Source organism: Diadema antillarum, unplaced genomic scaffold (assembly GCF_040938485.1).
Source record: "Diadema antillarum isolate AM-2024a unplaced genomic scaffold, OU_Dant_1.0 scf00000094, whole genome shotgun sequence".
NCBI lineage: Eukaryota > Metazoa > Echinodermata > Echinoidea > Diadematoida > Diadematidae > Diadema > Diadema antillarum.
The window spans coordinates 3,778,069-3,801,500 of NW_027270983.1; the positions used below are offsets into that span (position 1 = coordinate 3,778,069).

The 23,432-nt window shown below is 39.9% G+C and overlaps 1 protein-coding gene across 1 annotated transcript in view; it reads right to left on the reverse strand.

The window, feature by feature from the left end:
* The window catches only part of LOC139718449 (zinc-regulated GTPase metalloprotein activator 1-like), an 82,487-nt gene that overhangs the window by 49,595 nt on the left and 9,460 nt on the right, over positions 1 to 23,432 (reverse strand). The window contains exons 9-11 of the mRNA XM_071629920.1: positions 21,518 to 21,574; positions 20,576 to 20,711; positions 19,620 to 19,685 (exon numbers count right to left, since the gene is read on the reverse strand). Of these exons, the coding sequence (XP_071486021.1) occupies positions 19,620 to 19,685; positions 20,576 to 20,711; positions 21,518 to 21,574 (259 nt within the window). The remainder of the gene's footprint in view (positions 1 to 19,619; positions 19,686 to 20,575; positions 20,712 to 21,517; positions 21,575 to 23,432) is intronic.

The following is a 23,432-nucleotide window of genomic DNA, read 5'->3' on the forward strand; positions in this document are numbered from 1 at the left end:
TAACTTCGACGTAACCGATATCATAACGATGATGATTGACATTTAAAACAAGTTAGACTTCAGGTGATAGAAAGTTGGAAAGGTGAGTAGGAACAGTATTATCCAGCAAGTTTAACTTGACAGACATGAAAGTTGCGGTCACTTTCGCCGTGTTTTGTATGATGACATGCGCGTTCACATTTATTTCCTTTGTATAGCGGATACATCAGTGCAAACGTGGGAATTTCAGTGTTGCCAAATGTTCTCGGCTGTTCTCGACAGTAGATGGCGCTGTCCAACAAAGATACAGCATGTCTACCATGGAGTCAGAAGCAGTAACTACGATCAGAACCTGAATATTGATGAACAATGAGCAGATACAGCCACGAATTCATTTTCTACAAGATGAAGAATCCTTTGCCCCGGTAATTAAAATAGCACCGATTCATATCGAATGCAGATATCAAATCTATAAATGGGATGATGACGATATAATTATGATGATACATGTTGTATCATGGAAACAGATATGAGGAAGAAATTATTCATATTTACAGACAGACAGACAGAAAGACAGACAGACGAACACACACACAAGCATACACACACACACACACACACACACAGAGAGAATCGTGTTTGCTCAGACCGAGATATAGACTAATCGCTTAACAATATAATATGAACACTGAACCACCATGAAAGTGAAGATTTACAGATTCTATCCACGGCATTCCCAATGATCGTCCATTCCCACTCATGGTGAGGATCCTCAAACAGAAGCACATTCCTCCATTAAAACTTAAGGTATTGCTCATCTGTTAAAGGTCCTGTGACCTTTGGGAGCAGTGATCTAAAAAATGTCCAAGATATCACATTTGATGCATATGTGTCGGTCTGCTGTGTCACAAAACATCCTACCATATAAGATTTTCACAATAAAACCTAAAATATAAGGAGATATCAGTGTTTTTCTCAACCGTAACTGTAGACGGTTTAATCCGGAAATATTCTTATCATAACTATTGTTCACATTTTGTGCATTTAACAACACTTAACACCGATTATACGGATTCAAATTTTTACAGTGCTTGTTTTTATCCCTGACTCACATTTTAGAACTATTTTAAAGCACTAATGCTGGGTTTTTGTTTCATCTGCAAATGGTAAATTATGCCTTTAATATTCACAGCCTAGACAGTCATGGATGACCACAAACATTATAGATTTTAGCATTCTTTCGTTTGAATCTCCATACGACTGGAAGATGCTCTCAGACTACAAAGTAATTATCTAAGAAATCTGCCATGACTAGTAGGAAAATGATAAAACATATGCTCCATGAAAATATTCGGTTAGGTCAAGAGGTCCTGCAAGAAGGATGTCTTCACGTTAAGTGAAATATAGGCGTACGTCGTACACATTCAAAGTGATAGTGGGGAGCATTTAAATTTCTTTATTGGATTATAAAGAATGGCTTTTGGGGAATACAGAAAACACTGAGTGCCATGCATTCTATTACGTCGTGGTCTTATTTTCAATCAGATTAAATGAACGGCTAGACTGTAGATGTGCATGAGGAGAAATGTGGACCACGGGATAGGACCAGTCCTAGGCATATCAACATCGTCAGAGTCAGGACCGCAAAGAACACAAACCAGGTTTGACATTTATGGGTTCGTATAGTTTTGGTTGAGACCTAATTTCAGGTTTCCGACATTTTTTGGTGAGATAATGAGAAACCTCTTATGAAATATGAAAGAGCATGTAATTCTATGAGGAATTCAACGTTTATTTGATGGAAATTGGTTTTGAAATGGCTGAGATATCCAAAAAAAAAAAAGAGCGATTCTAATAAAGTGTGGGACTCACACTTTATTATGATCGCTTTTTTTAAACTTTGTTTTTGGATGTTTCAGTCATTCCAAACCCGATTTTCATCAAATAAACTTTGAATTCCTCTTAAAATAGTATGTTCTGTACTATATCACAAGTGTTTTTGTTTTTTTTTTTGTATCTCGCAGAAGGTTAAAAGCCCAATTCTCATCTCCACCAATACTGTACCATCCCTTTAACCTGCTCGATATTTTGAACTTATTTGATTGTAAGGTCTCATCGAGCCAAACATGGAAAGAGAGAGCTGGGGTGTTATGATAAGGACATCTTTCAATAGGAATGAACAGAAGATATGGCAGTGGTTTCTACATATATGTGGCGTTCATTTACCTCTTCCAGATTAGAGTCGGATGGCAGCGGAGAACCGCATGGGGTGGTGGGGGGGGGGGGGGGGGGAGGGGGGGAGGAGACCAGTCACAACATTCCTACCTCTCTCTCCTACATTAACCCTCCTTGATATCCACCACAGTCCGCGCGCGCGCTCACACACACTCCTACCCTTTACCATCCCCCCCCCAACACACACACACACACACACACACACACACACACTTACGCACACAAAATCGCCCTCGTATAACTTCTCATTCGGTGGCGGCGCAGACGACAGCCGATCTTCTCCAGGTAAAACATGTTTTTGGTCGCCGGTCCCCCGCGTGTTTTTCCGGCTCTACCGAGTGATCAAACATCAACATGGTCGTGTGTACACAGGGCTCTGGACAAGATTACGGCTTGTTTTCCGAGGCCTTACCGTCAGCCCTTGAGGGCCAAAAATCGAGTCGCTTCTTGCAAGAGAGGAAGAGTAAAAAGTGAGAGAGTGAAGGGGACTCAAACAGGAAGGTGTAGAAACTAATGGAGAGACAAGGAGAGAGAAAGGGAAGGACGAAAATGATAGAAAAGCGGGCGATGGAACTTGCCATCGCGTAAAAAGATGACTCTAAAGCCGCCGAACTCTCCGAGAGGATTGCTGACTAAAGTCTGCCGATTCGCCTCCGCGTTTCGGCGCGCTTCCAGAGAAAAAACAATTGTGTACACAAAGGCCATGTGTGATGTGACAGCCATATCATAATTACGTACCTCGAAATTTCCATCCTCCCTAAATTTTTATCTGTTTTCTTTTTCAGCTCCGCTTAATGAAGAAAAGAGAAGAAGTAGAACTAAAGGGGGTCAGATATTACGATAGAGAGAGAGCGGCAGAGATCTGCGCGAAGCTCTCTGTGCAATATCTCTGCTGGAAAAAAGAAGAAGAAGAAGAAGAAGCGATATTGGATTTCTGTACGACGGTAAAACGCGGGATAACTGGCACTGCGTCTGACGGAATCTGGCTTCAGCAGAGTTAGCAATTATTCTCACATTTCTAGAATGATTGGCAGCGAAGATTCTGCACTTTGCCCCACTGTCATATCTTCCCGACGCGAGCAAAGATTAATCATAACAACAATAATAATAATACAAACGATACCAGCAGCCATGGAAGTCATAACAAAATATTATAACCTTTCCTTACTTCCTCGATCAAGCTAATTTGTGACTTTGGTTTTGCTTTCTTTTTAATTCGCTAACAACACATTTCGAATCTGTAGGTATATTGTGTGACTTCAGAAAAGTTACAGTCATTACAAATTCATCTCTATGATCGCACCAACATCTATAGTCAAATCAACGTGACTTCTTCGTTCATCCCTCTCGCTGTATGTTGTTACACAGTATACTACACCGTATCCTACAGAGGAATTCCCGTCTAGTGTTACAATTCAGTCTGATAATAATGAGTAAAATGTTATGAGCGCAATGGTAAAAATTTGATCAAAATCGAATGAAAAACAGATTGGTCCTCGTAGAGTTTATATGAATATACAAATGGGTAACCTAAGGATGTAATCTCCTCACAATATGTCATCGATCATGTACACAAAAATACCGAAATTCAATTCTTCTGTTATTTAACACACGTTTAAGTGTAAAACATGATGTTATTCTTGGTTGAATAATGAATTTCAGAATAATGATTAGTTAGATATAACAGGATTTAAGACTGGGGCGTAATTGATTTTGAATTAAAAAAGTAGAAATTTCAACAACAAAAAATATGTACAATCTGTATGGCAAGTTGTGAGGGGATGACATCATCACTCCACTATTTGCATACTCATATTGACTGTTCAAGAACCGTTTCATGATAAATTAACGAAACTTCAAAATGTCATAACTTTCTTATTCTTCATCCGATTTTGATCAAATTTTCATTTCAAATACTAAAAAAAAACTTGAAACTGCACTGGAATTCCCCTTACAAGAATATCAACATATACTTCTGCTTGACTGTGGAGTCCTGTTGCTTCAAGTGAGTCAGTTTTTTTTCCTTCACTGAAATGCCATGTTTTGCAATCTTTAAGAGACAATTAAACAAAGCACACACAACCGAAACGTGATATCATGAGCGCCCGAAGGCTGGTTTCTGTAAGAACTGTATGCTATCCATCACAAGAGTGATGGTCGTATTAAAATTATATTGCAGTTTAGTCGATTTCATCGCCCACTACATTCGGCAAGAGTTTAGCAACGCACACCGGATGCTATTAACGGTTCCCTGAAATACAAATGCATGTTGATTTGTGTTGATTTATGATACCCTCAACATCACTTTTGCGATAAAACGAATATCTAGAAACATTCCATATATTTTCAACTAATTTTTCTTCTATTTTTCTCCACACACACAAAAAAAATCCTTCCAAACCAATATTCCTGTTGTGACCTCATCTGTCAATCATTGCTAAAGTACTGATGTGTTTAACAAAAGACATTGGAATGCACCTCCCCCCCCCCCCATTAATATCACAGAAACACTGAGTGTTTTCCCTCCTATTTTCAGAGCAAAGCATGGTTGCCATAAAGTACGAAAGATGAGTGAGTGGAAATCTTTGTATGAATCACAAATAGCATGGAAAAGCTCTTGTGATATTAACCCGACAAAACTCTAGGTATATGACGACGCGTCAAGCGAAAAAAATCAAAGTGACTGAAGATCGTTTTGGGATTGTCAGCGGGCGGAGAAGAACCTCCATCGAAGCTAGATTAATGAAAGCCGAATGTCAGGCAATTTTCGGTATACATTGCCAGCTGAGGAGAACGCTGGAAATATATATACTTGATGGCAACCATACATGCTTGACCCAATAACCACAATCGGGGGGATAAGAAATGAAATTTCAGATCCAAATACCAATTTCGGTAGCCCCCTCCTCCGTAAACAGTTTGTTCATCCGGCCGGTAAGGCTGATGTCGCGAGAAAGCACGCGGTGTGCCTAGCCATAGAGATAGGCCCACCAACCCCGCCGCAATGCTGGGGCGCGCGTCTTACCAAAGGCGTCCCATCCCTTTGAAGTTCCCCCGTGTTTACGCGCCACTGTTAGCCTACCCCCGATTCTTTGTTTGGAGAAGGGAGATTCTTCGCTTTTTCATAACGTTTTATTTGAGGAGCGACACAGTTAAGCGAGATACCACTGTCAACACTTGTATTCAGCTTTCGCGCTCCAGTTTTTGGTTACTCCGCCGGCGTGGAATTGGTGTCAAGTTTATCTATCGCTCCTTGTAGCCCCTTTTTCTCTTTCGCGGTAGATTAAATTCTTCTTCTTCTTTTTTTGTCGTGCCTCTGCGCAAAGTTATGGTATCCAGTGTAAACATTTGGTTGGCGATTTATACAATTTCGCTCCTGTTTGAAATACGAACAACGGGAGAGAGGTGTGAATGATGCGGCTGCAATGAGGGTAAACATGGTCCGGTCGCCCGGGATTGGCGGTACCGGGTTTCGTTCCGAGAGAGAGGGAGAGGAGGGCTCGGTGAGAGGGGATGTGACACCAATCCAAGTTAAAGGTCGTCCTCCATGCAATTATCCCGCGCCTCTAACTGTGAAAAGAGGGAATAGCCGAAAGTTATTTGACGAGCATCTGCTTAACCGACATTCTGATATCGCGTGTGGATTTCATCTCGAAATGGGATGAAACTGAGCCCGCTTATGATATGAAAAGTCACCAGTAACGTTCGTGGTTTGGGTGCAAAGTGATGTTGCGGGGTGTAATCTCTGTCAGCCAACGGTTTGCAAAGGGAATAAAGTCAAGCAACCAATATATCATAATATGGGCGCCAGTGGATAAGCAATAAGCTCACAATTACCATTTCAATGTCAGTATGTTGAAAGATGATGGCGACTTACCCTGATCATGCTGATATCGGCTTAAAAAGAAAGAAACAAACAAACGTATACTAAATGCAACACAAAAGGAATTCCGCATTTCATAATTCATAGCGCCTGTGTTGTTATTTGTGAGACACACCTTGTTCTCTTTGTGAAATATCATTTAAAGAGAATAGAATATTACAGTAACATCACACGCGCCGCCCCCAATTCAATTTAAGAAAAATGTACAGTATGATGTACAATAGATATAGACAGCTTAATGATATAACTCTATACAGACTAATTAAAGAAAAAAGTAATGATGCGTCATTTCTTTTTCTTTTCTTTTCTTTTTTGTGTTATTTTTTCTTTTCTTTTAGTTCCTCTTCTGAGCTGGTCGACATTTCTTTGAACATTCGTAATCTTTGTTTCTGTGGGTTTGCTTACTTTGCATGGGTCTTTATAATTGGAATATATTCATCCAAAGAAGCTTATATCAAGCTTATTCCAACTGCTATATAACTTGACTTGAGGCCTAACTCATAGGCAATTTCAGATATTGTTTGTACCGAATGACGCATTACATATATAATTTTTATTGTATCATCTTACTCAGATGAACTTTGAAGGAAAGAATTAACGAGATTGAACCCAGCAAAGACATGAAAGAGAGAGAAAAGAGATTGTAAAAAAGGGGTTAACATTCATTTGCAGAGGGAGCTCATAATCTTTTGTCGACATCACAGAGATAACCTTTGCTGTCAAGGGGGAACAAATAAGCGGAGAAATTGCCACCTACTTGTCAAGATGTGACTTGATTCGATCATAATTAAGGAAGAATGACTGAAATACGGAAGATGAAAAAGAATGGTAAAAAAAAAGAAATAACTGCACTCTGTTGCATCGTTTTATTTTCTTTCGGTTTGTGATTTTCTGACCTGGATATTGAATAATGGAACAGAGAGAACACTGTAATATTGGAGTCAAAATAATGTGTATAAATGAGTAAATAAATCTGTTTGTCTTACAGAACCTTGACCCTTTTACATTTCGTCTCATATATTTGCAACAAAAAAAAAATACACGTACTCCAACGGTATACTGTGGAAGTATTTTAATAATTAAAAAGATCGATACTTGATGAGTGAATCGATCTATCTTTCATGAGTAAAGGTACGACAGACGACAGAAGCAGTAATGGGACTGCTTATAAATTTTATGGAGACATGCGAACAAAACAAAAATATCGTAGCTACAGTTTAAGCAAGCTTGATACTTAATTAAGAAAAATAGTACCTTGTTTTCAATAAAGTAAGGAAAGCATTTAAGAAATATGATTATAAAAATAAAGATTGCAAGACATATTTGTAAGCTGCAAGTGTTTTAGAAAGAAAAATAGTGCCTCCGTAGACACTTATTTTCGTGATATGTAATGTTATGATGCTCTTAAATTCATTGTTTCCGAAGCGTCTTGTTGTTAAATACGTACAAAAAATGTATTTGTTTCGATTGATGTTGTCTAACAAATGATATAGAATAATAAATATCCCAATGGGAGTGAGAGAACAAACACTTGATACTAGTCTTGTCTTGTATATATATCTCCAAATAATTGCCCCTTCAACAAAATCAGTGAAGAAGCTAAGAAGTTATCTTTATAAGAAACTTGCGGAAATGATCAAAATGACGCGCAACCGAAAACAAAAACAAACAAACAATCTGCCGTAAATATGTCCTTTGGTTTTTCTTGTTCCTGTCACACCGGCGTTTTGTTAAAGTCAGCACAGTATTTGGGGGAGGATTGTGTCTCTATAGGTGCGGACAAGAGACGGTGAGTGGCCGCTCGGAAGAGGGTCACAGACGTTATTTCTCACTCGATCAACCAAAAATCACGCTCCACTCCTCCAAGGATAACAGTTCTTCAGGAGAAAGACAGAACTTTGTTAATTAAAAGTCTGTCACCTCCAGGAGAAGGGGGGTCTAAAAGGATGCAAAGGCCTGATGTCCGGCCTTCTTTTCTCGAATATTTTGTGGCGCCGCGTGTTACAGCCTCTCCAATCAGCCCCTCTACTGATAAAGTTAAGATACTCGAGGACTGTCACCCTAGCTTCGCGCATTATTAGAGAGTTGTGATTAAAATGCAAATGTTTCGCTCGCCATCCCCATCTCCGCGCCAAATCAGCCAACGCAATTACCCCCCGCGCGCACCGAGGTTCTTTCCATGCGGACGCCTAGACTCGCCAGCCCAGTCACCTGATGTCGCCTGGCCGCAGGTGGGCATTTGCGCCCCGATAAACTTGTCATTATCGCCAGCGCAGGTAAAATCTATCGACGGCCTTGAGCGAGGCAAGGCGAGAGAGCTGACGGGTACACTCGCGCCATGGAGCGCAAGAGTAGCAGTACGACATTTCCTGTCTTATTTTATCTCTTTCTCTCATTTTCTTTTCTAGGATGAAGTAATTCACTCCAACGGGGGACTCGAAAGTGTTCGCCGATCACAATCAAATCTACTCAAACTGATACCTTGCCCATATCCGTCTATATTATTAAAACTTATTTCGCGCCTTCATTCGATTTGCGAATTTCGGGCGGGTGGGAAAATGTGATAGACGTTTATCGAGACCGCATCTTACTCTCTCCTTTCCTGAGATGTGGAAGGAAGGAAAAACTCAATTTTGACTCAGATATGTTTACCGCAGCGTGTGTACACAAGTTTTCCAGCAGTGTACAACAGTGTATGTAGGAAAGAAATCCACGTGAAAAGTAAAGAGAGAAAGAGAGACAGAGAAAGAGATGGAGAGAGAAAGAGAGAGAACTGTGATAAAGAGAAAGAAGGCCAACAACTACGAACTGACAATCATCATGACATGTTGACTATATATACGGGAATACCATTCATGATTTGGCACTTTTTGTTGCATTTAGCTCTATCCTGTGAAGTATATTCGTCGTTAACGACTTATGAAGATGATAAAGATGATCACAATATCTCGTTCCCCCCCCCCCCCCCCCCCCGTAGACTTATATAAATACACAGAGTAAAATGAACTACATGTAGGCCTATACTGTTGACAGGTGTTAGCAGAAATGACCTATCCAGCAGATAAAATGTCGGGACCAGAAGGGCGTTGATTCTATACATATTTATTGTTGTATACACCTGTATAATGAAATCACCTAAGCAACGCATCATGACTACCCCAATATTCCGGGGAGTTGTTAGGGCTCAGTGGATGAAACCGGGGCTCTTAAACCATGAGGTCACCGGTTCGACTGCTGGCAGTAGTGATTAGTGCCTGCCTGCCAATTAATCCCAACCCCCCCCCCCCCCACACACACACACCCACCCATTGCCTCTACCAGTCCTTCAGCAGGATTTCAAGCCGTCCATCTCGTGGTAGCATGAGGAAGAGTATTCAATCATTTCTTTACTGGTCATTGAAAATAGATCAAAACGTCAGGAATCAGATTTTTCAGTTTAGTGTCATGTGATTACTGAGTGATACGTCATCACCTTACAATCAAAAGATTCCCTGTCCATCATGCAGTAAACTATCCATCACGTGTCAAAATGATTGACACACGCCGCCAGAATTAAGAGACGGACTCGCAGCACAGAACTCTTACACAAGAGTTCTGTGACGCGCAGCAGAGGCTCATGACCCGCCAGAAATATTCTCGGACATGGTGAGTGCGCCCCTCACGGCCGTGTGGAACATAATCTTTCTTCACGCATCTTATTAAGACAGCTCTTCGGTAATATCTATGTTGATATGCAAATCGCCATAGCTTACAAAGTTTAGTTTGTAGTGTATGCATGCGCGTGATGTGATTATAAATATCAAGTATGTTTATGTAACGATTAGTCACGTGTACTTACGATCTATCTACTTTGGATATGAAAGTACAGACGCATTATCCGTGGGTTTATTTCTGTTGTTTTGTGTTTTCGAATGTATAGAATAATAGGTTTGCAGGAATAACAGGATAAAAAATGTCACACCTGCCTTTTAGATTTCTTTTAAAAACACGCTTGAAGTATTTCATATTTCTTTGCCTGAATGTCTATGTCTTGACAGCTGTTCTCCCTTCTCTAAACTTTTCTGTTCATCCATGAACGGCAAGATTCATCATCTGTCCACAACACAACTGGTGTCAATTTCAGCACTCATTTGTCTAATGAACATCTCTTTCTTTTTCTCTTTGCTTCCGTTTTTCTTTCTTTTACTTGTGTTTCTCTATCTCTGTCTCTCTGTCTCTCTCTTCAGCTATCCCCTCAAACTTCTTCCATTTTGACATTTTCAATCCAATTTCATTATTGCAACAAGGCATACTTCTCGTCGTCTCTTTATGGGTTACATTTTCCAAAGAACCTCCATACCCACCACAGTGCCAGAGTAAAAAGAGGATCCACCCGCCCGAAATGGCATTTCATTCACTAATGAGACCTTCTCAGTCAGGGAAATTAGGACGGCAACATTGAAACAATTTCTGACATATTTTGAAGTTGCAAATTTTTCCCCAGCGACATAAACGTAAGAGCCAGCCCTATACTGTGTGTGTGTGTGTGTGTGTGTGTGTGTGTGTGTGTGTGTGTGTGCGTGCGTGTGTGTGTGTGTGAATAGGTATATGTATATACTCCCTCACTTGAATTTTGCTACTACACTTGTTTAATATGCCATAAACATCAAAACGCATCGCATTCCAGCTGACGACAGACAATGTTAATACAAGTAGTTGTAGATGATCCACTTTTCTCTGTAGAGAAACAATAGCAGAGACTTAGTTTCGGTCTGTGTTTGTTGATTCAAATTGGAAGTAGAAAAAACAATCTTGCTGATGACGGATTGACAGATATAGCTACAGGACAGCCAAATCATCTGTTCATACAATATCCAGTGGAACGTTTCTGTGTTGTCACACTCGAGCATATAAGCCTACAGGCTAAGAGCAAATCTTTCCCGCACATTTTTCGAGTTCCAATAAGTACCGAAGGCTCTTCTGTGTTAATACTGTAGTTGAAGCAGAGACATATCTGTGATGCACGATATGAGTTAGGAAAGTCCTTCAACACAAATGCCTCATGCTCTGTCACACTTTCTTTTTCAGTCCCTTTCATCTTATTATCTCACGCAACATATGTTCTGTTATCATTCTTCTTAGACATAACAAGGGAGCAAATATATGTTTAAATGCATATATATGTATATATAAATATATATACATTTCACAAATTACATGACATATAATATGTTTAGTCAATAGTTAAAGAACTATTGACTAATACGTAATGACTAAATATCTTACATGTGTACATTCATATGTATAATCATATGCAGACATATTGTTATATTTCTATATGTATATGTATATATATATATATATATGTATATATATATATATAATTGATGTGTTGTGTGTGTGTGTGTATGTTTGTGTGCATGTATGATAATGTAACAATATATCTTTAGTAAAGATATCATTACGATACAATGATTTAGCATCACAGCAATTTCTAGTGAAAAGACAAGACAAAGAATGACAAGTTTATTCCTTCATTTACATTGTATCTATATTCCAGGAAAAAAAGAGCTCAGCTAAGATTTCAAGAAAAGGTTGATTGAGCCTTTGACTCCATGATTTCACGCTTCCCCACAGGCTTGACACATGGTACAACCAGGTTGCTGGAAGCAATGGGGTAATACAAATGTTCCATGTGTGAAAGCAAGCCCCTATTTATTATGCCAACCAATGAGTTTGACATTAGAGTGAAATTCAACTCGTTCAAGTTGAACAAGAAGGCAGAATCATATGGTAAAAGTTTTGTCCAATAAGTAAATTGGCCACAAGCATAATATGCAAACTAGCTATTGGTGATGGTGTCATCAACTCACTAGTCTACCATTTAGTTTGTGCATCAAATCACATTGTATCATAAGAGCAATGTGTTTAAGTGAATGATTAAATAATATGTTCTGTTAATGATTTTGCAAGTATAACCCTTTCCCTCTACGAAATCAACATGGCTAGATGATTGCAACTCATCAAAGATTTGATGTGCATGCTGCAAGTTTTTTACTTTCTCATTTCATATCAAAAGAAGAGAATTCAGTGAAGCCTAGTGTGTGTGCGTGAATTAGATACAAATTGTGAGCCCATGACATCATCACTCATCTAATTTGCATATTATTGTTGCTACCAATATAAATGTTTATCCATCGTCCACATCAATTGTCAGCTGGTGTTTGTTTCTGCATGGCTGTCAAGGTTTTGATTAAAACTGTCTTTCATACCACAGGAAAAACATCAACATTTTCTCCTCTGTGCGTGGAATGAGGAGGATTATTTTGACCGCCTTTCCACTTTTAATTTAAAAGAGTGACTGCCGCAACGTGCCCATGACACAACATGAATAGTTTGGCTACGAGATGAACCAGTTCTGGGAGATACATTTTTTTTTTCATTCTTCATGTATAATAGTCTCAGGTGCTTCAAGTTAGTGACTGAGAAATCTGGACTGCAATAATGCACCCACCAACCTCAAAGATCTTAACCTCCCCTCCCCCCTCCTTTTTTAGTTCCTGGCAGCTAATTACTCTTGCCTGCCTCCACCCCTCTACTTCCCCATAGGATGACATGAGCTCAGGATGGAAAGTAACAAAAACACAAAAACAAGGGGCTGAAAATTACTCGGACATTCCGCCGCCGTGCCCCCTACCCCCCAATACACAACATGCATCGGAGGGAAAGCATTCCTCAGGGGCTATGATAAACTGTCATTGATGAGGCCATTGTAACGAGCCAGCCAAAGCAGAGATCAAAGAAAATCAAAGACAGTGACTAGAAAGGAGAATACAGTGACATGTTCCTTTGAATCCTATGAGAAGCATTGAGGCAAAGTTTGACATAATCGTAATGTCTATGTCTATGCATGTCTATGAATGCAACCATTTCCTGGTTTCCATTTGATACACATGTGTGTTTTGGTCTCAAGCAAAAGGCCCTATTTCATAATTTCTAATGTATTCCACTTCATCTACAAATAAAATAAGACATATGGATAAGGTGTGACAAGCAATGGAACGAGTATGAAGGAAGACAAAAAAAAAGAACTGAAAAATGAACAAACAAGCAACATGCACTGATATCATACTGTGTCAAACAGCAAACAATACAATTTCACAGTGGCAAGTAAGGTTTCAAATGAGACTATATTAATATAATAAGCCCAAATGCATGAAAAAGTGACGTGTGGAATAATCTGAAAGAGCACTATGGTATAAATGACGGGACTTTAGACAGAAGACCCTGGGTTCAAACCCCGCACAGTGACTGCTTCCTGTGGACAGGATGCTTTATCCAGTTGGGGGAAAGACCCCCCACCCCCTTAAAAAAAAAAGAAAAGGAAGCATCCTGAATACTGTTCCAAAGTTGCCATAGGTGTTGAATGGGATGCATTTGTTGTGTCAGGACTCTGCTTGTGTTGTTCTAGGACCTTTTACCAACACCAAACGGCCTTGAGAGTACTACTAGTTTGTCACATTCAGCATAAAGTCTGAACTCCTTTCTCTCCATTACAGCATTCAAACAAGATGAAAAAAAAAAAATTCCGCTGCGAAGTTTGAATAAACATCACTCCTCTCAAACTCAGGGGGAAAAATCTCAACAAACACAGTGGGGATGGTGGGGGGGGGGGGGGGGGCAAAAACATGTTTCAAATTTCTACTCCTGTGCCGGCGACGAGCGGAGCAAATAAAGTCGCCAAACGTTTGTGGGGATCACAAAGGACATGGGGAGAGAGAGAAAATATTTGCAGGTGGAGCTATTTGCTGGAAAAATTGCTGTTGCCACGGTAATTACACTGCAGATGCATGGCTAATCGCCTCCGCCAAGAGAGATCGTTGACTGTTTTGATGACGGTGGGGAGGATTACGCCACCAGGAACTTTAGACGGGCGCAGAGCAGACAACAACAAAAAAACAGCAGAAAGGTGTGCCTCACAATGTTGAGACAAGGAGAGGGTAAGTCAGAGACCCCACAAGCTCGCCCGTCTCCTCGCCTCGGTGACACAACCTCCGGTCTCAACTCACTGCCCAAACAGCTAATCCGCCCCTTCGGATGTGATCTACAAAATGCGAGCACGTAGTCCACCGCGTTCAGTCTGCATCGCAGCTGTCCTGGACAACTTCATTAGTGATAGCTTACTTCCGTATGATCACATGAATACAGACCTATACTGTCATTCCATAATTCATATATGCAAGAAAAAATTTAAAGAACATTTTGTAAGTACCTAGTAAATGGCATATAATATGCTATATCTAATAAAATGAATCCCAATGAAATGAACCAGTACTCCAGCAATTCCCCACTGGGAATAATGGTCCAAACAGTCACCACAACTTTTCAGCACCTTCGATAAAGAGAACTGGGCCACAATCGGGCATTGCTAAACACCACATTTGGGTCTTCTGTGAGATATAGGGTCTGAAAGTGGAGTCTAGTCAGGAGTTCCCCTCTGGAGGGAATAACCCACCAATGTGTTGGTAATCACAACAACAATTTGGCCAGCCCACTCACTTGATCCCCATGTTTTCCAAACGGGGCTTTGAGGAAAGTTGGGTCCACTCCTTTGTTGTTCTTCCGCACAGGTAAGACTTTGCCTCATTGGCTACCATTCCCCTGCAGCCCCACCTCAACTTCATCCCCTAGCCAACCCCCCACCCCCATACAACCCACAGATTACTGACAATGAGGGCGCTCTTTTGTGAATTAGTTCTTCACTCGCCAGACCCTATTGTCCCAAAACATTCCCTCCCAGCTGCTAATGGCAAGTGCGTAGTGCAATCACAGAGTAGTCTCCACAGGGAAGAATCATTCTGGTCTAGTGGTCAGGGTTCTAATGAAACTCCTAAACAGATCGAGGGTTCAAACCTGTCTGGTGAATACATTGTTGGACAAGATGTCTGGCATATGATATCCCCCCCCCCCCCCAAACCCGGGCGCAGAATTGGTTGCACATTCTGGAAAAGTTGAGGTACTGATCCTGCAAGGCTCTTCATGATAGTGATACTAACACTCAAGAGGCTCTCCTGGGGAGATAAGACCATATCATAATCATGTCAGCTCATCTGCTTGATAATTCTCCCTGGGCATGAAAAAAACAAACAAAGATGAATGTATTTGACTATTGCCTCTTTTGTTTTTTAACTAATTGTGCAGCGTATTGGATTATGTGATATATTACTGCCCTGTTTTGCAGTTTTTGGTGAGGCATGATGAGTTAAGTTATAGCTTGTTCTAGGTTAATAGGTAGAGAGCATAATGTCTCTCATTGAAAAGTTTTATACAAGAAGATGAAGGTCAGAAAGAGTGGCAGGAAAAGTTACAAGTGAAGATTGGGATGAAACAGTCTGCATGAGAAGACTATGAACTTACTAAGGTGCCCCACCCCCTCCCCATCTCAAAAAATCTTTTTCTCCCAGACTGCCCCACCCCTGCACAGCCCCAGCTGACGAGTGAGGCATCATTAGCAGAGAGTATTGTAACATCTGTTACAAATGGCTTGGGCTTGTTTGAGTAACCTCCCGCTTTTTCCACCTCCCTCCATTTTTTCGCTCTCTCTCTTCTGAACTTTTTCTTTTTCTTCTTTTCTGCCAGGCACGCTTTCAACACCTGAGCCGGACCCGTCGCGGGACCAGGATCGGCTCTGTGTGCGGTCCCATGGTAGTGGCAGAAGATGTTAGCCCCCCCCCCCCCCCCCCCCCCATCTCCATCAGACGGGAGGTGTCCCATCTCAGCTTTTAACACCGTATGAGACAACAACAGTGGATTTAGCATACCAATCATGGATGAACTGAGTCTGCCAAAAAAATATTGGGTCGTACAGTAAAGGATGGCCAACTCATCCTTGAGAATATCATACAGTAGCTTTACAGGGAGGAACTGTCATGTCGTTAATCAACCCTGTTCCAAATGAACAGACAGTGTTGCACTAAACATAAGAAATTATTCATTTTGTGATGCAAATAAATGATATCTCATCTTTCAGTTCCTGCGATCTGTAGACCCATGTCACTCATTTGATATGTCTGCCAATATTTAGAGGTTCTTGTCCTGTACATGACCTTTGACCTGTGGATGTTACTATGGTGATAGAGGAACACCTGGCTCAGGGATGCATCATGACCGTCTCACTTGCAGAATGCATCATGCACGAAATTTATGTTACGAATACGTGCATAGCTCACAGGATTTTATCATTGCAGTACGGGAATCTCTGAAAGACAGCACGAAACGGAGCCAGTGTGGTCCACACGGCATGCTGCATTACCCCCAGCATGATTTCCCGTCTAATCCCTTGCCTCCGTTGTCATGGCAACACTCCCTCATTCTTGAGGATTGAAGTAAAATTTTCTTTTTCCCTACCTCTACTGCATAGAATAACTGACAAAGTTGGTTTTTATTTTGTTTGTTTTTTCAGTAACCCCTCTCTGGAACACCGATTCAAATACCACAGATATCTCATGCATGATGAATACCAGTGTAATGTCTGGGTGAAAAGACTCTTGGGTGAAATATTTGAAAATGACCGTCTGAAGTATCACCAGCACAGGAAGCCAAGATAATGGCATAATGCCATCCCTACTCATAATCATATTGCTCCATCCATACCGGTACTTGCAAAATAATCCAAGTAACACAATTTGGATAGTGCTTTCTTTGTGTAATGAAGTTACGAGACAAACACACCTTTTTTTTTAAAAACTCTCTTGGCAAATAATGTAACTCTAAAGCAAAAGCAAAATGACATTTGAAAAGGAGAAAGATAAGCTTAGTCATTCAAATAAAAGATAAGTATTATGCTGCACCAAAATGGACACTGAAAAGATAGTAATGTGCATTAAGGAGTGAGCAAAACAAGGTGACACACACACTCCAGACACAGGAGTGCACAGCTCGTAGGCACGGAGACGTAAATTCCTCTGGGTTGCCGCAAATCCACCAATCACTGGAATGCGGCTAACAATGGCCAAGCATGCTGATTGGTTGATGGGCGCTACAGTGACAACAAGCGATTAGCAAATTCCTCACAGGTGAAATTCTCCCCCCCCCCCCCCTCCTCAAGCCCCCACTGGACAAAGGCCCAGATGCCTGGATTACCTATATCGCCCACAGTAACACATCCAACCTCATCCATTTTTCCTTGACCCCTCTCAACAATGACCCAAAATTGCTCCCGCAAAATGCCCAGTGTGTAGCTATTTCAGATATTCTAAGGTACAGTATCATCGGGGGTATAAGATGTCGAGGCCTGCCTTAAGCCTCCTCCAATTATTTCTCAAGTCCGAGGATCGACGGACATCAGAACAGATTTGCTTCGAAGCCCAATGATAACCCCACTCGTGCCTAAGTGAGCGTCAATTCACAGCGACATCTAGGCCGCCAGAGAGGGCACCCTTCCACTCGGAGGATGGATCTCGGCAGATTTTCAGCTCGCGCCACCAATGTTTATTTACAATCATTTCTTGGAGGAGAGTTGAAATGGACTGAAGAGAGATGGAAAGTATGATTCAGATTTGTGGCTACATCAATTTAGATGTTCACACATCCACTCACACTCATTTGGAAGATGTTCAAAAAGATAGAGGACAGCGTATGATACTGTACTCTAATCCACATTTATGGTGCTTTTAAACCATCTCAATAATTTTCAATACTCAGAATATTATGGATCTAAGACATAGTGCTTTGACCTTCTAAATCTCACCACATTAATCAACTACTGGTAGTACTGGTACCACTGCAGCATAGTATCCCGGGTCACTGGAGTAATGGATAAATTCGCTCCATATATTTGCACTGTCTTCTGTTCCGAATGACCAAAGTCAACAAATTGGCCATAGCTCAGCAAAGCTGGAATTCTGTTTTCTTGACACAATGTGCCATCTGCACCAAGAGCATTTCTCTTTTTTTGGTAGAAACTAAAATGAAGTATTTTTTTATAAGTGTTATTGGTCGCTACTTTCACATCATTTGTTTCCCTGTGGCTTCCATGAGAGTTTTCCTTTAATATATTCCCCACCACATCTTTAAATTCTCATAGACTTTGTACAGGACCTACCAGGTTCTGTGGGCAATAGGTTAAAGTGACATTGCCTAAAGAGAATTAGATTGTGACCTCCACAGGTTTTGTATTATCAAATACGCTGTATGTTACAGGTGCTCATTCAGCGAGTTTGCTGCTCTTTTTTCATGACCATTTCTCCTTAGCTGTTATTTGTGTTATTTCTTGTTTTGTTTTAGTGACAGACCTTGGTATTATCACAGACAGTTGCTTAGCTGAGAAGCAGAAAGGCATTAGCACTGTGCATCCATGGAGTTACTCCGTTCTTGTTGTCTCTACTGTATTGCGTCATACACAGGAATTGAACTTATGTATACCACAAAACCAATGCCGGGCGTAAAATGCTATACATATTATGTAAATAACATTCACATAAAATGTCATATGACAACACTATCAGAATAAACAGCAAACAAGATGTGTCCTTCATAGGCACACTGTATATAACAATAATAATATATCAATTGATAAAGCGCAAAACCTATAGACATATATTCTTCTGCGCTGCTAAAGCTTCTGATGTGCTTGATAATAACGAACAGTTAAATGAAAAGATGTGTTTTGAGTCGTGATTTAAAGACTGCTACTGTTGGGGATTTCCGGACTTCTAATGGCATATATGTAACATATGCATGTTTATAACACAAAACAAGCACCAAGCAAGAAATGCGTTACATTTGTATGTTTCCAACATACATGAATATGTCACACACGAACATTACCAAGGATGGCACACTGTATTCTGGCACACTGTGTAGCGTTGTCACTTTCGGTAATGTCACAAGAGGACTAAATTTTGTGAAAATTAACAACTCACAAAAACTTTGCCACCTTTAACAAAAATACCCTGTTTTCATATTGTCGCCAAGGTAAGAAATCCCTAATCATTCTTTTTTTTTAAGCCAAAGGGATAAAACTTGTTTATCATTACAACACTGTGCTTCTAGTTCACAAATTCAACCCAGTGCAAAATCATCTCGCAGGTCCGAATTCACAAAATGTGCTTGTATGGTGCGAACAATACTGTATATGCCATACATTCCGCAGGGTTTTTGTTTTTGCCAATTTTGCGAGTTGAGTGCTCTTCGCAAATTTAACAACGCAAGAAAAAATATCAACTCTGATCCCGGCGTGAATGCTACGTGCATGCATACATTTCTCCGTCCTCTGCTGTACTCTGCGATCGCGAATTTAATCACTAAAAAAATTGTAGGGAAGTCCTAAAATTACACTTGCTAAATATACGCCACATATAGCAGGCCTACAAAGTATATCATAGCTTTTGCTGTCTGACACACAGTCTTCCCATCATTGCTTTACTTCTTTGATTTTTATTTTTACAAAATTAAGTGCACAGGACCCAGTGGGCGAATGCATCTGGGCCCGGACTGAAAACAAAGGGAATAAAAGTGAGATTGAAAAATGATTGAAACTGACCTTTAACCTCATGACATCCATGGGCTGCTGTTTGCTGTTCTGCAATGCCTTATCCCACAGTATACTCTGAGAGGTATGAAAAAGTGTTGAGAGCAGCAGCAGAACAATATCTCATTAATAGCAATGCTGGTAACTCCATCAATTTCAATCTATGCCCACGCTCCACACACAGACTTTTCATTGCTTAGCTACTCTTACCCACTCTAAGCTGTGGTGCAAAATAAATTCTTGCATGAGGGAGCATCATGTGACTAGGGAAAAATGAAGAATGCAGTCAAAAGCATTTGTCAAGCCAGAATCTTCTTAACCCAAGGTATGGTTAGGGGGTTTTCATGCTCCGTGACTGTGAAAATATCATCAATCTCATGAAAAGCATCAAATTATAAAGATATGGGAGTGCACCATTTCATAACCACAAGGTTGAGTCTAAATTTCTTTTCACTACCACTGAGAACTGCCTCTAAAAGGAATGATTTTGAAGGGTTAATAGCCAACTTGTATAAGAGCATGTACATATATGAGGGGGCTACTAACTCACTCTGCACAGGAATCAATGTTACATGCATCAAACTTGTGGAAATCACCACATTTCATGAGGCAAGAGGTTAACTCCTAACCTTTGTAAACATCTTGTTTCAGACTTTAGGTCATCATTCTCTGGCAGAAATGTGCAAGTCAATTTTTGCTCATTTTTTTATTTGATCATTTCTCAAAACAAAGATTGTGCTTGCTTGTCTTTATTCTTTGACATTGATAAATTTTGTCAGGTCAATATGTCTAATAACTCTAGATAAGAACACACCATCATTCTTTGTTTTTTAAAGGTGAAACACCAAATATTTATGGAATATTTCTGAAGAAAAAACAAAATCAAATGATGAAAGGGTACATTGATTTGCAAGATTACACTTATTACAAGTCTGCCACTTGCACTGATCTCCATTTCCACAACTCACCTGTAAAAAGTCCTCTAGATCCGATGATAGCACACTACCTTTGACCTGGAATGTTACCGTGGTGACCTCGGGGTCGAGGTGACCCTTTGAGCTGGGGTCAGAGTTCAGACCTTTCTTCTCCAGCAGCTGATATCCACTGAAACACAAAACAGCATAATCATGATGCTAAGCTTTAAAATTTATGGAACTTTTAAGGCAAAGCAACTGAACATTATCCATGTTTGTTCTGAATGATCGACTGAGTATGCCATAGATGTATGTGGATTATGCATGACAGCCAGAGTATGAAAAATGACAAGCAACTTCATGGAGAACTATGCAGAGTAGAAAATCTGCCTTGGTCATAAGTAATGGGGCAGGGGTACAAACCCTGAACCTTTTCACTGATAGCACAGAACACAATGTACTAGACCACAGCGCCTCAACAATGTTAGAACACCTCTATCGGTATTCAAACTTTGTTAAATTCTGTTTTCTGTTTAGAATAAAAGGAACTCATATGATGATAGATGCCACATGATATATCTATCTTGATGCAATGGTTACTAAAAATCAGAACAATAAAATATTTTTCAGAGATATTTCCTTCCTGTAGCTTTAATATTACATTAGTTCTACAGGGAATTTTGCACATATAGGGTATATCACTAAAAACTATGAAAATTAAAGCCTGCAGAGTTCTAAAATATAAATTTATACCACATGATTATAGTCAAATTCTTTAAATTCAAAACAATTCTTTGTTTATTCCTAAAGTTAAAGACAACTTCCAACATGCCGAGAAAGTACGTTTCGCTCTTTTCTGGATGCACAAACGTGAGCCATGACTACTTTTGGAATTCCCAAAATGCGAACAGCTCGATACAATCCATTTGAATACACTACTGCAGCTTTAAATTTCTTTCAAAGAAAAAACCTTTTTACTGCTTTCTAAAGACTTACGTAATGTCGCTCTGTGAGTCATATGCATGGAGGTCTAATATCAGATCCAGATCAATCCTGGAAGGAAACACAAAATAAAGTAATCTAAAACTTGATGTAACATTAATAACACACTTATGAAAACACAGAGACTTTTATTTGATAATTGGAGTCAGGAAGCTAGGTCTAACCTTCTCCTACTGGGCACTCCGTGGCATTAACACTTTCTGTGCCAGGGACTTTGGACAGTGTATTCAATGCTGTGGGATTTATGCACACAAGGGATTAATGTGGAAATGCCCCTTCTATTTTGCACATTTCAAGATCATCAAGATCACCTTCATCATGGACATTCCTTATTGTTGCTTTCAATTTCTTGTAAACTCATTCTCATAAACTCAGGGCTTACAGCCAAACAAGCTAGCTTTCATGTAGGTCCCGTCATACTTCTCTTTGCTCAACCCCATTTCGATTTCGACTAGTTATCATTACAATTGCTGTGTTATTACCATGTATATTGTTTGTTTTTGCACATTGTTCACAAGGTAAAGAACTTATATTATTATTTCTGATGTACTATTCATAAATGAGAAGTATGAAAATGAGAAGTATGAAAATAAATGAATTGAATTGAATTGAATCATGCTGGAGCCTCAACCATTTCTTTCTTGTAACATCAACATAAACATGCATCATCTTTGAGCATATATCTATTTTGTGATTTCATCAATTCTTTATACAGGTGTATAAATCAGGATGGAAGTTCTGCTTTGCCAAAGGAGTAAAATTCTAGCGTCGTGCAAAGTATGTAACCCTGAAACAGAAGCATCCTTCCTCCATGTGTACCTAATTTATGGGTAGTTTTCTTACTTAATGCATGTCAATACCGATGCACACACTCCATCCACACTATTGATTTTTCCTTAAATTTTCTTAAAATACAGGATATACTGGTATTACATTCACATGGAGGTGTACCTACAAAAGAAAACTGATCAGCAATTAGAACAATGCAAACTCAATGTTTGTAGGTATCACACAAAGTTGGACAGACCTATGTAGTTTTAACAGTTTGTGGTGCAAGTTCCTGAGGTGAATGTCTCAAAATAAATCCTACAGTTTGTTTAACACTCTCAGAACTATGACAGTCTGAAATTCTATTGACTTTATATGTGACCCCGCACCACAAAACCAACAAAAAGTTGCCAGATATGGATTTTTAGTTACGGGCAGACTCTGAAAGAGCAGACCATAAGCTTTAAAATGATGTATAGCTCAGAACAAATGGACTTTCTTAACTTACTGTATCTGAATAACAGAAAGAAAGTACACCCTCTGAACGAGCGTTACTTAAAAAGGAGGCTTTGAAGTTTAGGGTCTATTCACGTGCTTATTAATCTCACCAAGCTGCCCTCTGTGCAATGAAAGGGACAAAAAACAGGATGTAAGACTCTGTAGCAACCACAATGAAGGGATTAAGCTAAAGTTGTCCACACTCATTAACCCATTGCGGATGAGTCCCAAGTATTCTCAGGCAAGTGTCTATGGGAAATGCATGTTGTATCAAAATCAGCCCATCCTCAATGGGTTAAGCACATGCTATTCATGACTGATCGATACCAACTTTAACTGTAGTAGCACCATACTTTCAAAAGTTATTAGAGTTCAAAGTGAGGGTTGTGTAAAGCAGAGCTACCAAGTCTCACGCATTGTGAGTGAGACTCGATCATTTAGGGTCTGTCTCACGATCTCACACATGACACCCATTTTTCTCACGCATTGGGAGCAGAGCTTAAAGGATTAAAGTGAAAGTTGCAATTGAAGGCATATTTCATTTTTGTCTTTCAAAATAAGTAAAAAATAGTCACTTAAGTATGCACCAGCTTGCACCATTAAAAGCTAAAAATTAAAAAAGCTCCCTACCGTGGGAGGGCGG